Source organism: Babylonia areolata, chromosome 9, assembly GCF_041734735.1.
Source record: "Babylonia areolata isolate BAREFJ2019XMU chromosome 9, ASM4173473v1, whole genome shotgun sequence".
In the NCBI taxonomy this organism is placed as follows: Eukaryota; Metazoa; Mollusca; class Gastropoda; order Neogastropoda; family Buccinidae; genus Babylonia; species Babylonia areolata.
The window spans coordinates 15853927-15872235 of record NC_134884.1 but is presented as its reverse complement, the minus strand read 5'-3'; the positions used below and the strand labels follow the sequence as shown (position 1 = coordinate 15872235).

Genomic DNA, 18309 nt, shown 5'->3' with positions numbered 1-18309 from the left:
GGGACCGGAGAAATGCAGGATTTTTTTCCCTTCGAGCAATGAGATAAAGAGATCGGCTGGCACCACAGCCGAGCATTGAGATAAAGAGATCGGCTGGCACCATGGCGAAAACTGCATCCTCTAAATGGCACTCCACAGCAGGCCCCCGGGTCCCCAGGAATTGAATGGAGAATGTCTGGCAGATCGTTCATCATCCCCGTGCCATGCTGTGGCACGCAAAGAGAGATGGGAGACGGATATGCAAGGGGAAGTGTCCCTGATACCCACTGCATATTGTGTGACTGCATTAAAGAAGGTGGCACGTGAAAATGGTGGGAAGGAAGGAAGGAAGGAATTGTAAGGGGGGGGGGGGGGGGGGAGGATGTGGCATGACCCTCCATTTACCTGAATATTCTAGTTTCTCGCGAAAGAAAGTTTTACTGTTATTACTCTCCGTTTACCTGAATATTTTACGTTCTCGCGGAAAAGATTCATTTTCGCTTTTATTTAATGGCCCTTATTTAGTAACTGGCAGCTTGAGAGCTGCAGCTGTCTCAGACCTGAATCATTTCTGTTCCAGACCTTTAAGTGACTCTCCATAAAGGAGAGAGTCTAAAACCACTGAACCTGACTGCGTTTAGCAATAAGAAAAAAAATCAGATAATCCCATCTATACCTACGTGCAGGAGCATGAGTTTGATCAGTTTATACAAAGAGAAAAAGTAATACACATGGTGAAACGAGAAGATTTTCACATGGATCGCAAAATTAGCTTTTACGCCTGAAATGTCCATAGTTTAATACGATATTTGTGGGATTTTGAAAAAGATCCAAATGTCTACGATTTCCACCCGACCATCATATGAGATGTTGGACTAGTATATTGTTATTCTGACACCCCAACTTGCATAGATTAGTATGGATACTTTTATTCTGACTGACGCCAACTTGCATAAAAGCGAACTAGTATGTTAGTGCTCTTTTTGTGCAAGCGTTGGCAACAAGACAGGTCAAATTGATGGATTAGCACAGAGCAACAAAGATAGTGGATAACAGGATTCGTTCAGAGGTGTTTGGGACCATAGGCAGCAGATAGGAAAATCGATGACAGAGATACTCGCAGAGAGAGCGACACAGACAAATAGGTGGATGGACAGAAAGATAGGGCAACGAGTCTAAAACGATCCTGGTCGCCTGCCAACTGGAGGAAGCCTGGGGATTGGTACAAAACGATTTGGGACTGTAGCTGTCAGGTCACATAAGACCGATTCGGCACTCTCATTTTCCAGGAAAACGTGTGTTTTGTTTTGTTTTTGTTTTTTCACCATGGCTTTTGGGCTATCTTCTAGACTGGAGGATGAGTGGTGTAGAGAGGGCGCCCTATAGTTGGGACTGTTTGACATGGATCGGTTTGGGGATTAATCCTTCTCGCCATCAGGGGAAAACCAACAGCGCAGAATGATTCTGGTCTTTTCCTGATCAGTAGGAAGGTGACATAATGGTCAAGGCGCTTATCTGCCGATACAGTATACATGAGAGTCTGGGTTCGATTCCCGGTCCCGCCCTTTCTCCCACGTTTGACTGGAACATCGAGCTTAGCGTCTGGTCATTTGGATGAGACGATAAACTGAGGTCACGTGTGCAGAGCGCACTTGGCGCACTGAAAAAGAACAACTTGCAACACACGTTTTGTCCTGTTGCAAAATTATGTGCATGAAATCCACTCTGATAGGCACACACACACACACACACACACACACACACACACACACACACACACACACACATATATATATATACATATATATATATATATATATATATATATATATATATATTATATGCGATCAATAAACGCCTGACAAAGCATGTTGGGTTCCGCTCTGGTTAGGTGTCTGCCTGAAAGGTGTGTGTGTGTGGCGGGGTGCTGATAAGTGTACGTGTGTTCGTGTGTGCGTGCGTGCCAGAGTGCGTGTTGCAGGGATGCGTTCCCTGGAGCGCGTCATGGGTGGGTGGGTGGTTTCCGATGTTCAATTGCTTGAGTGTTTTCTGGCACGTGCTTCCGTGTGTGGGGTGTGGGGGAGGTGCGGATGGAGAGGAGTATTGAGGGGGAGGCGGGGAGTGAGGAACGAAATAAAAAGTGGTGTGAGCAGTATTTCTGGAGAAAAGCGCTATATTAATGTCCATTATTGTTATTATTATTATTATTATTGGATTTGTCTGATTGCAGTGAGGCCTTCTTGAGAATTTGAAAACAGATCTGATCAATAGAAAGGAAAGCAAGAAAGCAACATTCATATATATATATATATATATATATATATATATATATATATATATATATATACAGAGAGAGAGAGAGAGAGAGAGAGGTGTATGTGTGTGTGTGTATGTGTTTTCACATTTGAGAACGACCAGAGAGGAAGGAATAGCGAAGTGCGGTTTTGAACTGTTTCTATACATCGGACAGGATAGTGAATATAGGGGAAACAGGTGGAAAATATCCCACAAATGACGGAATGGAGCGAAGCGTTTTAACTGCTGTCTTCCAGCAGGACCGCTAGGCCAATAATTTACACTGAAATCGATGTCTTGAAATGGAATTTAACGGCCTAGTGGCAACAAAAATGACCTTAAGGTCGAGTTATCCAGGTCGTGGTTCTGAGAAGGTTGTGTCAGTTGTTCGAAGGGGTGAGTCCTGTATGTCCGTCCAGGTAGGTGGTCCGTCTGGCGTTCTAAGATGGAGCCGTGGCTGAGAGTGTCAAAAGTGGAGGAATGTTCCACGGAGGTGAAGTCCTGACTGATGTTCCCTGAAAAAGTCCTGGAAACGTGTGTCAGAGTTTGCGAATAATTCCAAACCGTCATGCGATGAGTCAAAGCTATGCACTGAGAGACGTTGAAATGAATTTATGAACGTTCATCCTTTGTGGTACAAATCTTCTTCTTGAGAATGCTGTCAGTGGAAAGTCACTGTATGCTGATCAGGACATATATTTATGGCGAAAATTTGATCCACGTGTAATGAAAAGTCACTGTGTTGTTCAGGACGTCATATTCTGTGGCTAAATCATTTGTTAGTCGTCAAAATAAAACGCCTGCTTACTTTTGCTGTTTATAGGTATCAGGAAAAAAATGTATTTGATTTACTTTTTTTTTTGTTAATATAAATTATTTATTGAAAATGTTTCCTCGTGAAAGGACATCGGGCGTTGGAATTTTAAGAACGTTTTAAACAGGAAATGTGTATGTTGAACAAAATGACGTTATTCTGTTTTTTGCTTCCAGACACTTCTTCTTCTTCTTCTTCTTCTTCTTCTTCTTCTTCTCTTCTTCACCATCTTCTCCTCCTCCATCTCCTTTTTTTCTTCACATACACCTCCTCCTCGTATTATTATTCCTTGCCTCCTTACCTCACTCTCCATCAATCTATCAATCTACCACTCTCTCTCTCTCTCTCTCTCTCTCTCTCTGTGTGTGTGTGTGTGTGTGTGTGTGTGTGTGTGTGTGTGTGTGTGTGTGTGTAAAAAGCATTGTTTTGCTTACTCTATTACCTTCAGAAAATAAGATTTATTCAATTCAATTCTCTCTCACTTTCCTCGCTCAGTACCTACCTGTTTATCTTTCTTTATCTATCCATCTATCTATCTATCTGTATGGCTTTATCAACCTCTGTCTCTGTCACTCTTCCTCCTCCCACACGTTATCATCATCATCATCATCATCATCATCATCTGTCTTTCTCCCTTCCTTCCTCATTTCCCTCCCTCACCCCCCTCTCAGTCTTTCATTCAACTCCCTCTCTTCCCCTCTGGCCCATCTTTCTGGTCTCCCCTCTACCACCACTTCCCTTTTCCTGTCCTCCTCCCCTCTCACAGCCAGTTTCACGAGCTGGAACAAAAACAACCTTTAAAGAGGTCATCAGTTCCACGATCACGGACCTGATGCTAAGCAGCCTTACCTGCCCCTGGAGGGGGAACCTTTATCAAGGGAAAGCCATTGCAGTTAGACACCTGATGCTCTTCCCCTGCCGACCCGACAGGGCCAACAATGAGCCGGGTTTTACCCCGGGGCCAATTTGTCAGACCGTTAAACCATCACCTCAGCGGATTTTCAGGCTTGCCTGCTGGCACAAAGATAACATCTCTGTTCACCTCTTCAGCTCCCCTCTGAGGTGAGGAGAGGCCACAGTGGAATGAGAGGAAGGGGTAGAGTTTAAGAGAGGGAGGTGGAGCGAGTATTGTGTGGAAGAGTTAGAGGTGCGCGAACAGTGCTGCAGGTTGCGCGATCGGGTGAGAAGAGATGTATTTTGGCAGGGTGGACGTACGAACACGTAATAAGCACCAGCTAGTGAGTAATTGTAAGCAAACGCGTGCACGTGCGAACACGTAATAAGCACCAGCTAGTGAGTAATTGTAAGCAAACGCGTGCACGCGCGTGCACACACACACACACACACACACTATAGATGAATAGATAGGTAGATAGACTATATATATAAAGTATGTGTGTGTGTGTGTATAGATAGATAGATTATCACACAGTGCTCATAAATCCTATTTCGAGAAGAAGAAAAACTTCAGTGTCTTTGATGATCTCTTCTGCAGACTATTGTCTCTTTCGGTCCTCAGTTTTTGTTGTTGTTGTGTTGTTGTTTTTTTTGTTTTTTGTTTTGTTTTTTTCATTTCTGATTCTGTCTGATCAGTGAATCCGAAGAATCCTTCTGAGACAGCTGTTAATGAAAGCAGTTTGTATTCTCTTCATGGTGATTTGCATGTCTCTGCCTCTGTCTGTCTGTCTGTCTCTGTCTCTCTCACTCTCTTTACATATCTCTCTCTCTTTCCTCAGTCTGTTTCAAAAGTTGGATAGCAGTGAACCCCAAACCGTTACTTAAAAAGAACCACTCAGTCATTCATTCGTCAGTCAATGCTTTGTTTTGTTGTTGTTTGGTTTTTTTAATTTAAAAAAATTATTGTGGGTAATATGAGAGAGACACAAAGAGATAGATAGATAGATAGATATAGAGAGAGAGGGCGGGAGAGGTAAGGGGGACAACCATAGCAGTTTGGAGAACAGTTTGTAAGAGGGTGAAATTGATAGACATATTGAAAAATGTAACTGTTTTTGCAAAGACAGAGAGAGACAGAGACAGATTGAGAAGTAAAGCGAGAGAGAGGCAGAGACGTAACTCGACAGACAGATGGATAGAGATAGAGACAGGGAAGAGAGAGATGGCAAAACGATCGGTGGTGTGGAGCTTCGGTATGAACTGCCGATAGGGGAATGACTGATGTGTCATACCTCAGTAAGGGTGGAGACAGTTGTGGAGTGCAGCCCGTGCTATTATTAACTGTTGTACTGAGAAGCTGAGGAAAACTCCGTGTTAATGAACCCAGAATGAGGGGAATGAAAACGAAACGAATTTTTATTTCAGTAAGTAGTGGGATAATTATTACTACTTAAAAAAAAATTCTGAGCCCTCTCTGTGGAATTAACACAATTGAGTTAGAGACAGAAAGAGATAGAGAGAGAGAGACATAGAGAAAGAAGGAGAGAGAGAGAGAGAGAGAGAGAGAGAGAGAGAGAGAGAATGAAACCAACATAGGTCGAGAGATAGTGGGGAGTTGGAGAATCTTATTTCATTAGAGTACTGGGATAATAATTACTACGTTGTTGTTGTTTGTTTTATATATATATATATATATATTTCGAGCCTTCAGTGGACCTGACACAGAAGACTGAAAGAGACAGAGAGTGAGAGAGTGTGTGTGAGTGAGTGAGAGAATGAAACCAACATAGGTCGAGAGACGGTGGGAAGTTGGAGAATTTTATTTCATTTGAACACTGAGATAATCATCACTTTTGTTTTCAATTTCAAGCCCTTTGTGGACTGAACACAGAAGACTGAGAGAGAGAGAGAGAGAGAGAGAGAGAGAGAGAGTGTGTGTGTGTGTGTGTGTGTGAAAAGAGGGAGAGGGAGAGAGAGAGATTACTCAGAACTCAAAACTTTTATCACTGAAGGAGATAGAAGAACGAAGAACACGGGAAGGAAACCGACATAGGTAGAAAGACAGCAGGGAGTTGGAGAATGAGAGAAAGATAGGAAAACAGGCAGGCGAACAGACAGACAGACAGAGAGCACAACAGTCATGCAAGCTGGAAGTGGCAAATTGTCTTGCCACCCATAGTTCTGGATTCTTGTTTTCGGAGGATGTGAACTTGCCCCGAAAGACAAACACAAGTTAAAGCAGGGAGGCATTGTGAGCAGTTGTTGCGTCATCAATCATTATTCCCCCTCCTTCCTGACTTGAGACACCCCCCCCCCCTTCCCGTATCACCCCCTCTCCACCGCCCTTCTCGCCCCCCCCCCCTCTCTCTCTCTCTCTCATTCCTTACTACCCCGGGTGTTTTCCCTAACCCGTCGCGAGTACATCCCCAGAAGGTGGGCTCTTAAAAATGGTATGGTCGCTCATTTGTTTTGTGTCATTTGACTTTTGTACGTTTTTTTTTTTTCTTGTTTTCTTTCTTTCTGTCTTTCTTTCTTCTTCTTCTCCTCCTCCTTCATCTTCTTGTTCACCTTGTTCTTGTTCTTCTTCTATCTTTTTAATTCCTGCTTATTTTCCTTCATCATGATCCCCCCTCCTCCTTCTTCTCCTCTTTCCTCCTTCTGCTGCTCTTTTTTAAAATTCCTGTTTCTTTTTCTTCGTCGTTGTCCCCTCCTCCTTCTTCTCCTCTTTCTCCTCCTCTTCATCTTCCTCCTCCTCCTATTCCTCCTCCTCCTCCTTCTTCTTCTCCTTTTACTGCTTCTTTTACTTCGTCATCGTCCCTTCCTTCTTCTCCTTTCCCTCTTCTTCCTTTCTCTCCTCTTCTGCTTCTTCTTCTTCGTCGTCTTTTTCTCCGTCTGTGTTTGGGGTGGCTGTAAGGTAAGGAAATGGAGCGTGTAGACACAGGAACTCAGTGCAAAGACATGGCTCAAGAGGCAGAAGAAAAGGCTAATGGGAAAATGTGGCGTTGCTTGTTTGTTTACCGGGTGGGTGTGTTTGTATTCTTTTTGTTTGTGCTTGTTTGTTTGCTTGTGTTGGAATCTCGTTGTTCTTTGTTTTGCCTTTTTTCTGTTTTTCCCCCCTCTAAATCGAGAGTTAAAGGGCAAGGGATGGAATATGAGGTTGGGGGTTGGAGGGAGGTGGGGGTGGGGTGGGGGAATAAGCTGGAGCTTTGAGTGTGTCTAAATCCCGGCAGGTGCTTTAGTTGTACTGTTGATTTTTTTGTTTTAAGTGTGTAAACAAATTTAGACTGTTTGTCTGTCTCTACCTATGTCTCTGCCTCTGTCTGATTGTCAGTCACGTTCTTTCTCTCTCTCTCTCTCTCTCTCTCTCTCTCTCTCTCTCTCTCTCTCTCTATCTCTCTATCTGTTTATCTGTCTCTGTCTATGTGTGTGCATTTTCTGTCTGTTCGTATTCATTTATCCGTCTGTTTTTCTGTTAACGGTGAATTTCAATATTGATACTTTTTCAACAACAACAACAACAAAAACAACTACAGAAAAAAAAAGTTACCGTAGTCGACACCAAACCTGACATTATCAAACACATCAAGAAGACATTTCCATACATCCCCCCCCCCCCTCTTATTTTATCCCAGGAAACTTCAGAGTTTGTTATCATGCACCTTTTTTTTAATTGAATGTGTGTCAGCTGAACAGGATTTGCTGTAAGCTAGCTGAGCACGTTGAGCAGCAAGAAAGTTACAATTCGGATTTAATTGTCTTACCCCCTCTTTCAACGTTTACCCCCACCCCCCCCCCCAACCCCCCCATTTTAGACGTTTTTGCAAACATTGTTTCAGGCACTGATGTGGGTTCTGAGTGGGTCGACCAAGATTTGAAATAAATGTTGTTTTTCTTTCAGTTTTCAGCGCTGATGTGGCCGTGTGCGACTCAGCTACAACTTAAATGATGAGGACAAAATTGTCGATTTCAGTTTGAACGAAGAAAATAAAAAGAGTTGTGTTGTGTGGTTTCAGACAGAGCGACGTGGCCCCTGCCCGCTGTGTTGCTGCTGTTCCAGGCTGTGCACATCCTCCCTCTGGAGAACGGCATCGACAGGGGTGAGTCAGCCTCCCCTTCTCCCTTCTGTCTGCCTGTCTTCATTCTTTCCTCGTTTGTGGCTGAGAGGTGGTGGCACGACAGTGTTTGATCGGTCTCTCTCAGTTTGATCGGTCTACTTGTGTGGAGTTTTGTTTTTACTTTTCGCCTTGAAAATCTGACTTGCAACTAATTGTTTACACACACACACACACACACACACACACACACACACACACACACACACACACACACACACACAGCGCGCGCACACACGCACACACTCACATATATATATATATATATATATATATATATATATATATTTATATATATATATATATATAGGCACATACAAACATACATACAATGTTTTCAACGCTGCAATAGCCTTAGGTAAAACGAAAGTTTGAAGAATAAGAGACACCGTAGCAGAAAGCGTAATGCGATTGACTTCTGATCCTGAGTTCACTTGTAATCAGGGTTCCAGACCCCGTTCCGGCATGGTTGTTGTGCCCTTGGGAAAGGCACTTTTTCCGCGATTACCTTCACTCAACCCAGGTGTGAATGTGTACCTGTCTTCGGTTGGGGAAGGTTGAAACATCTGAGGGAGAGGATTGGGCTTCGCTTTCCCATACCTTGCCGTCGACATCGTGGATAATGAATTCACTGCCTTTACTATGATAAGATATAGGCCCTTGAGGTTCACTTTTATCTTCCGATTGGGCTTCGCTTTCCTATGCCTTGCCATAGACACAGTGGATATGAATTCACTGCCTTTATACTGTAATAAGCTATGGGCCCTTGACGTTAACTTCAGTCTTTATTTCCTACATTCGTTTCTTTCTGCTGTGTCGTGTAGGTCTGTTGGTCTCGTTCCTGTCATTTCCTTTCTCTTCCTCTCTACACACTGACTGTTACCTTTTGAAACTTCCTCGTGTCAATACAAGGACCTATGGTGAACGTTCTTTCTACTCTGCTGCTCCTCACATCTGGAACAACCTTCCTCATCATATCCGTGCATCTGATTCTATTTCTGCTTTCCGATCATCACTAAAAACTCATCTTTTTAAAGCCTATCTATAAGCACTCTCAGCTTCCTTGTTCTCCAACACCACCCGTATCAGCTCACTGTGGATGCATGCAGAGTGGGAGGGGGGAGAGTGTGTGTGTGTGTGGGTGGGGGGGGGGGGGGGCGGGGAGAGTGGTCATGAGTGTTTTATATAACTTGTAATATTTTTCTTTCATGTAAAGCGCCCTGAGCTCTTAGAGAGAAAGGGTGCTATATAAATGTACATTATTATTATTATTATCATTACACATCTTCCTTTGTTTCTTTCCGGTTTCCTTTTCTCTCTTTCTGTATTTCTGTCTGTGTCTATCTGTCTGTGTCTCTCTGCTCCCTTTTTCCCTGTCTCCTTCTTTTACTTCTTCTTCTTCTCATCCCCCTCTCTCTCCCTCCCCTCTCCCTTTCTCCCCTCTCTCTCCCCCTATCTCTCCCCCTCTCTCCCTCTACCCTCTCTCCCCCTCTCGCGAACAAAATCAAAGAAATCGCAGCGGCATGACCACGAAATACAATCATTCATAAGGAATTGGGAATTGTTTGGGAGACCTATTGTATCATTTATAAATATATGATAATTGTAACAGTCTTGTAAAATCAATCTTTTCTCATGACCTCGTCAAGGTGAATAAATCTGATTTGATGTTTATACTTTTCCACCAACTCCCTATCTCGTTCGCGTTTATGAAACGTGATATACAGATGTTACCGCAAAAAAATTTTAAAAAAATAAAAAGAAAAAAAAGGAAAAAAAAGATTAGAGACCCATAACTTCGGACAGACCGTCTCAGATGTGGACGGCAGTTTTTCACAACCCTTTGGACTAATGATCATGGCTGATAGGCACAAAACCACAGCTGTTGACCAGTTGTTCTGACCACTTTATTCCAAGACCAGTTTAAAATGTTTCGAACAGTGGAGTTTGTTATAAGATTAATTAAATGATAATGATAATTGAAATAATACAATAAAATAAATGTTTGAAACAAAGGGGGTTCAACTATTAAAAGAATTGATTCGCAGATACAATGTGACGAGGTATCGGAACCAGAACTTATCAGTTGAGCTTGATTGTTTGCGTTCTTTTACCTATAATACTTTAATAATTATCACACATTTCTCCACAAAGCGTCAACAAGATTTTGAATACAACAATAACCATCACCTCTTTAACTTATAAGCAATTAAATTTCTTGTGACCTACCGCAAGACCCCAGAAATGGATGTCCGTCTGTGTTAACTCAAGCAATATTTGAACATCATCGTTTTTCTTTTATTTCATATTACTTACCTCCTTTTTATTTCATTTTTGTTTTCATGTTTGTACTTATACGTATTTAGTTTGCCATATATGTTCCATTTAGTACCTACTGTCTTGTGATTGTTTGTAAAGTTTCTCACTTGTTTGGACTACATGTTTTGGCGGATGGTAAAGTATTGCAATGTTCCTGTCATTTACCGGCGTGCTAGCTGAATCGGTGGTATCATAAGCAGCGTTTACATGAGCTGTCCACACCTTACCTTGTAACTGGAGCGAGTTACTTCTCTCCAGCATTGTAATATCTTCTGTTTGGAACTTTTGTACTGTGAAACGCTGAGAGAGAGAGCTAAACAAATATCTGTGATTACCTAGGTTGGAACTTTTGTACCGTAAAGCGCTTCGAGAAAAATAACTATAGCTATATGTTTGTTTTGTTTTTTGTTTGTTCTTTTCTCTTTTTTGTGAGGGTGGGAGAGTGGAGGGGGTTGGGTTTTTTTTGTGTGTAAGACTTCCTTTTTGTCCTGTTCATCTATAACTGTGTTGTATTGTGACATGTTCCAAAAAATAAAATACAGTATAAACCATGTGTATTTCTTCTATCTTTTTTTTTTATTCACATCAAGGAACCTTCGAGTGTTCTGCCGAGGGCCCAGGGGCACGAGACGTGGTGGTGCACGCGGAGAAGGGAGACTACGGCCACATCTCCTCCCCCTCCCTCCCCACCCTGCCCACCAACCTCTCCCTCAACCTCAACCTCACCGACGACGGCGGAGGGGGAGCGGGGGGAGGAGTAGGAGGAGGAGGAGTAGGGGGAGGGGAGGGGAGGGGGTGGTGCGAGGTGACCATCAAGGCGTGCTCCACGTGCAAAGTTCGGTTGACGTTCGTGTCGCTGCAGTTCCCTTCGTGCGGCGGGTCGGAGCGTCGCCGGCCTCTTTCTTCTTCTTCGTCGTCGTCGTCGGTGTATAGATATAATTGCATTCCGGGGTAAGGGTTTTTGTTGTGTGTGTGTGTGTGTGTGTGTTGTTGTTGTTGTTGCTTTTGTTGTGGCTGCTGCTGCTGCTGCTGTTTTTAAAGTGTGTGTGTGTATGGGAGCCTAGGGGTAGCTCGGGTGGTGGGTGGGGTTGGATGGGGAAAAGTGTGTTTTACTTATTCGTTATGAATGCTTGAGTTACTTCGTTTGCAGGTTCGATTTGCTGGGGTTTTTTTCCTCACCCGTTTGTTTGTTTGTTTCTTTATCATTCCATTTATTTGCTGATTAATTAACGGTAATTGTTATCCTGGTGTTCTTTTTGTTTCCCTGTCTTAAATTGATATCAGTGAGGTTTCCGTGTGTGTCTTATGTGTCTCTTTCTTTCTCTATGTCTTTCTCCATCTCTCTCTTTCTGTCAATGTCTCTTTCTCTCTCTGTCTCTATGTATGTCCCAGTCCCTCTATCTGTCCCTCCCTCTTACTCCCCTCCCCATCTCTCTTATCGTGCATATGTTCGCGAGCTGTGTGGGCGCATGCCTATCTTTGTGTGTGTTTGTGTGACTGTGTGTGTATGTATATGTGTGTGTCTCTGTGTGTGTGCGTGTGTGTGTTTGTCTGTGACTGCCTGTGTGCGCGTGTGTCTTTCGGTCTAAATCAAAGGAACGTTTAGCAGCTGTTACACTCACATTCACGACATAATATATCTGTCACCGCAGGTTTCCCACTGCAATTTCTTTGACATTAACGACCTGCTCTTCTCTCTCTGCGTCTTAGTTTGTGTGTGTTCTCTCTCTCTGAGTATGTGTGTGTCGGTCTATCTCTCTGTTTATCTCTTTGTGTATCTCTCTCTCTCTCTCACTCTGTGTGCGTGCGTGTGTGTGTGTGTGTGTGTGTGTGTGTGTGTGTGTGTGTGTGTGTGTGTGGCTTGGGGCCTTGGCCTAAAATGAACAAACCATCTGAATCTGAATCTTTTCTCTCTCTTTCCCCTCTCTCCTTTCTCTCTCTCTTCACTCTGTCTCCCCTGTCTATCTCTTTCTCTTGTCTCTCTCTCCCTCTTCTCTCTCTCCCTCTCTATTCTCTCTCTCCTCTCTTTCTCTCCCTTCCCTTTCTCTTCTCTCTCTCTTTCTCTCTCCCCCACCCCTCTCTCTATGTCTTTTTCTTTCTCCCTCTCGCCCCCCCCCCTTTCTCTCCCCCCCCCTCTCTCTCTCTCAACTGAGGTGCAGTAAAAGTCAGGGTAGCGAAGTTTTATACCTGTTTCTTTCTCATCTCGGTGCACTTGCTCCGACAAAAAACGAAATGGTTTATCATCCTTTCTTTTGTTGTTGTTGTTGTATTCCCCAGTCATCCTTCAACCTTTCTTACTCGCCCAGTTCTTCGTCTGTCGGTCTGTCTCTCTGTCTGTCTGATTGACTGCTGTTGTGTGTATGTCTTTCTGTCTGTAGCTGTTTATCTGTCTTGTCAGTCTCTTCCCTTCTCCCTCTGTGTTGGTCTCTCTGTCTCTGTCTCTCATTGTCTCTGTCTCTCTCTGTCTCTGTCTCCCTCTCTCTCTCTCTCACTCACTCACCCCTTCCCTCAAATAATCGATCCTAATTTTACTTTTATTCAGACGTTTGTGTGTGATCACTAAACCAGCAGTTATTGCAGGTTCTGTTTTAGCTTCACGGAGGACTTATCCATATGCGCTATGCCAAATCTGTTTATATATATATATATATATATATATATATATATGCCGAGCCTTCGCATAAACCCAACGCGCTTGAGCAGTTGTTACATCATTGTTCACAAAAGGCTCTGGTTGCTGCTGTTATTTTCGTACCTGACGCCTCCTTAGTCCCATTTGATCATTTCAGATAGAGAGGTATATTCATGTATACACCATGTGTGTGTGTGTGTGTGTGTGTGTGTGTGTGTGTTTTATTTTATTTTCACTGTTGTTGTTTACTTTTCTTCGGATTTGTGTTGTGTCACTTTATCTGTAGGGCTCTTCTCCGTTCGTGTTGTTGGTTTTGATTGGTTAGCTTTCTGATAGACCGGTTGATTGATAATTCAGCTGCTGGTTCACGTTTTCGAATGAGGTGGTCTGGCTGGTAATTTGAGTAATTGATTGACGGTCGCACATTTCTTCTGTCATTGCTGCTGTGTGCACATGTCTAATGAACGGTATAAGAGCAAGCCCGGCGCTTCCTTTTTAGGGGAAGTGTCTGGGTTTGTTCCAATGTACCTTTTATTTACCTGTGTGCTAGCTGAAATGGTAGTGTAAGCAGCATTGGCTTAAAGTTATGTACCTTGTGTGTGGAGAGAGTTACCACTCTTTACTATTTGTTAATCATTTGATCTCCTGGCCTCAGTGTTTATTAATTTCAAGTTGAAAAACCACCGAGGCAGCCATGTGTTTGTTCTGTATTGTCCGTGTGTTCTGTGTGGCTTGTTCAGGATTAAAGAGGCTATGTCAGTCTTGAATAAAAGCTAATTTGTGTTTGCACATTTTCTTCTGTCATTGCTGCTGTGTGCACATGTCAAATGAACGGTATAAGAGCAAGCCCGGCGCTGGTGTTTTGGGGAAGTGTCTGGGGTTTGTTCCAATGTACCTTCTATTTATCTGTGTACCAGTTGAATTGGTAGCGTAAGCAGCATTGGCTTGAAGTTACGTACCCTAGTGTGTGGAGAGAGTTACGACTCTTTACTATTTGTTAATCATTTGATCTCCTGGTCTCATTGTTTATTAATTTCACTCATACATATGGTATTTTATTGTATTGTATTACTCTTCTGTAACAACAGATTTATCTGTGTGGAATGTGGGCTTCTCTCCCCAGGGAGAGCGCGTGGCCGCACTGACAGCGCTACCTTTTTTTCTGACTGCAATGTTATTTCATGAATTCCTATCGAAGTAGATTTTTCTACAGAATCTTGCTAGGGACAACCCTTTTGTTGCTGTGTTGTTTTTTTTTAAGTGCGCTAAGTGCATGCTACACACGGGGACCTCGGGTTTATCGTCTCATCCGAATGATTTGCGTCCAAACCACCACTCATGGTGTAGTGGAGGGGGAGAAAATACTGGCGACTGTGAGATTCGAACCAGTGCGCTCAGATTCTTCTCGCTTCCTAGGCAGATACGTGACCACTAGGCCAACACCCCACACAAGAGTGAAACGTGGAAATTGCAGCACACGAACGCAGAAGAAGAAGACTGACTGACTGGTCAGATGAAAGATCTGTTATTTCATAGATTGATGACTGATTGATTGAAGACTGGTACTTCGTGGATGGATGGTTGGGTGATTGACTGATTGACTGAAGACAGGTAATTAATGGACTGGTTGATTGGTTGATTAACTGCTTACGTCCTTTTCTCAACTGATCGATTTTTGTTGATTTTGCGTTTTCCAGGTGTAGTTACATTCACATACACGAGGTGGTCTACCCCTATAACCAAGCCACCCACGCCAGTTTCCACAGCAAGGACGAGGGACGAACGTTCACGTCCATATCGTCCAGCGTCGTGTTACGTCACTGCCTGTCAGGGACGTCATCATCTGAGGAGAGCCACTTCACCGTAGAATTCGTCAGTTTAGGTGAGTCTGACCACGTGGGTATCGGAGATTGTTTGTGAGACTATCTGTTTGTGAGAATTCGTCAGTTTAGGTGAGTCTGACCACGTGGGTGATCGGAGATTGTGTGTAGGACTTTCCCGTGAGCGATAATATAATACTCTTCATTTGCTTTTTATTTTCAATCGCTTATGTTCGCGGATGTGAATCACGGGTCAAATTCTAGCCCAGATAGTCGGGACAGCAGTTGCCTCCTGTGCTGTTCTGAGGGTCATAGTCGGACACGACTGACTGACTATCATACATATTGACTGAAATGACTTAATAGCATTGTACATGTATCCATGGCTTTCCTTTGATATTCAGCTCTGTCAGTTTTAGAAATGTAATGAAACAGTGGCAAGTTTCTTGTCGAAACACGTCAGGTCGGTTCTAAGTACTTAGATAAACCTGTAGTGCATTTACTATTGTTACGGAATTTAATTCTTTTTTTTTTTCGGGAAGTTTTTTTTTTTTTCTAAACTAATGCCGGCAATATGCAAGCAAACTTAAAGACATTTCTTTTAGACCGTGCGCGCGCGCGTGCGCGTGCGTTTTGTGTGGAGAAGGAGGGAGGGGGAAAGCTGTGCTTCTTAATTTTGGTGTTGAGCACGTGAAACCCGTGAGCAGTTCATGGTGGGGGAAAGGTCAGGCTGTGAGGGGAGGGTCAAGGACTGTAACGCCACAACCTTCTTTTGGAACAGTTCTGCTTTTGGAGGAGGACACTTTTATTGCCCTCTCCCCTCCTCCTGTTCAAAGAGAGAGAGAATGGTCCCGTGTGTGTGTAAGTGCGTGTTTTTTGTTGGGGTTTTAATGGTGTGTGTGTGTGTGTGTTTGTATTATCATTAGTGTGTGTGGGGGGGGCTGGGGGGGGGTTGTTGTTGGGTTTTTTTGGTTTTTGTTTGTTTGTTTTTTTCTCTTTTTGGAGGGGGGAGAGGGGGAGGGGGAATTATTCTTATATGTATTTCCCGGAGTATTTCGTAGTTCATATGGATTTTGTATTGTTACTGTACAGCCACTGAGTATTGAATTCATGAATGTTGTAGACTTGCCAGTATGACAAAAGAACAAAGCAGGGATAACACAATATTTTTAATAAGGCGGTGAAAAGCGTGGTAACACGCACGCTATCAGTGCAGTAATTTCATGTTTTTGATCAAACAGAAAGCGTGTTTATAGTCCAACAATACAAAGATTCGTCCTTTGCCCCCAACAACATTTTTTGTTGATTTGTTCAGGGGCTTTCATTGCTGGCCACAGTGTTCATTACTGTGATAGCTGTCACCATCTCTGCTGTCTTTTTGATGGTCAGCGTCTCATCATTACCATTGCGATTCGTATTCTTCAGGACAGTAGCTTTGTTAAACATGTGTTTTGTATTGTGTAGACAGTTACGTCTGTTAAACTCTTTCCAGGAATGCATCCTGTGAGATCGGTTTTGAGTTTGTTTCTCAAAGAGGTGTCACTGAGTTCGGACAAATCAATTTTGTATTTGTATTTCTTTTTATCACAACAGATTTCTCTGTGTGAAATTCGGACTGCTCTCCCCAGGGAGATCGCGTCGCTACACTACAGCGTTACACCTTTTTTTGTATTTTTTCCTGCATGCAGTTTGATTTGTTTTTCCTATCGAAGTGGATTTTTCTACAGAATTTTGCCAGGAACAACCCTTTTGTTGCTGTGGGTTCTTTTACGTGCGCTAAGTGCATGCTGCACACGGAACCTCGGTTTATCGTCTCCTCCGAATGACTAGCGTCCAGACCACCACTCAAGGTCTAGTGGAGGGGGAGAAAACATCGGCGGCCGAGCCGTGATTCGAACCAGCGCGCTCAGATTCTCTCGCTTCCAACGCGGACGCGGTACCTCTAGGCCATCACTCCACTATATGCCCTAAACCACATCTGCTGGGCAGATGCTTGGCCAGCAGCTTAACCCAAAGCGCTTAGTAAGGCCTTGAGTGCGTGTACATAATATTTTGTGCACATATCAGATTGGATTTCTTCAACAGAATTTTACCAAAGGACAACACTCTCGTTGCCATGGGTTCTTTTTCAGTGCACCAAGTGCATGCTGTACACAGAGCCTCGGTTTATCGTCTCATCCGAATAACTAGACGCTCAGTTTGATTATCTATTCAAACTTTGGAGAAAGGGCGAAAGCGGGATTCGAACCCAGACCCTCACGGGCTCTCTGTAGTGGCAGACGAACGTCTTAACCACTATTCCCCCTGGACTGACCAGCGGACTGGGTTGATGCACAGGTCAGACCACTGACCCCCACCCCGCCTCCTGCCCTTTCCCCTTCCCCTCCCAAATCATCTTCTGGTGTGACCCCGGGACTCCATTTCCCGAATCACCCATCACCAAATTAGTGATCTCCATTCCATTACTCGTCTATGTACGTACTCGAAAAGACATCAGTAGCTATTTTTATTTCAAACAAAAATAGTTTGTAAGAAACACACACACACACACACACACACACACACACACACACACACACACACACACACACACACACACACACACAACAAACTAACAAACACACACAACGTGTTGGTATCTGTACACACATTCCAGTACTCGTTCATGTATGGAGTGTGCGTGTTATGCGTGCGTGTGTGTGTTTTGCACTTGTATGTGTACGCGCGCACGTGTGTGTGTGTGTGTGTGTGTGTGTGTGTGTGTGTGTTGTTTGCTGTTGTTGTTGTTGTTGTTGTGTGTGTGTGTGTGTGAGAGAGAGAGAGAGAGAGAGAGAGAGAGAGAGAGATCATGTTAGTGTTTTTTGAAAGACAGGGAGCTAGAACTGAATAGGCTAAACGGATATGACGGATAGGCGAAAGGATACGAAGCCAAACTCTCAACAGTCTGTTGAGAGTAGCGGAGGCACCATCGATCAAAAAAGTTGGCGAATCGGGAATATGGCGAATGGGATCTGCTTCAGTTTATCTATTTTGGTCCCCCACCCCCTTCCCCCATCCTGTCCTCAGACAAAAACCAAAATCAGAGAAATAAAGACAAAAACCAGAATCGGATATCGGACCTGCTACGATCTTTCATTCTTATCATTATTATCATGATTATGATGAGCATGGTCAATATCGTTGCCGTTGTTGTTGTTCTTCTTCTTATCAGTAGTAGTAGTAGTAGTAGTAGTAGTGGTATCATCATCATCACCATTATTATTATTATTATCATTGTTATTGTTTTGTTGTTAGCATCATCATCATTGTTGTTTTTGTTGTTGTTATTGTTATTAACAGTAGTAGTAGTAGTAGTATCTTCTCACCGTGTCTCCCCCATCCCCCACCCCCACCCCCCACCCCAGACAAAAACGAGCTTCACCAAGGCATGGTGACCCAATA

At 43.4% G+C, this 18309-nt stretch overlaps 1 protein-coding gene across 1 annotated transcript in view; it reads left to right on the top strand.

Annotated features, from left to right (window-relative positions):
• LOC143286090 (uncharacterized) overlaps positions 1-18309 on the top strand; it is a 321429-nt gene that overhangs the window by 260265 nt on the left and 42855 nt on the right. The window contains exons 3-5 of the mRNA XM_076593674.1: positions 7999-8082; positions 11007-11367; positions 14746-14930. Of these exons, the coding sequence (XP_076449789.1) occupies positions 7999-8082; positions 11007-11367; positions 14746-14930 (630 nt within the window). The remainder of the gene's footprint in view (positions 1-7998; positions 8083-11006; positions 11368-14745; positions 14931-18309) is intronic.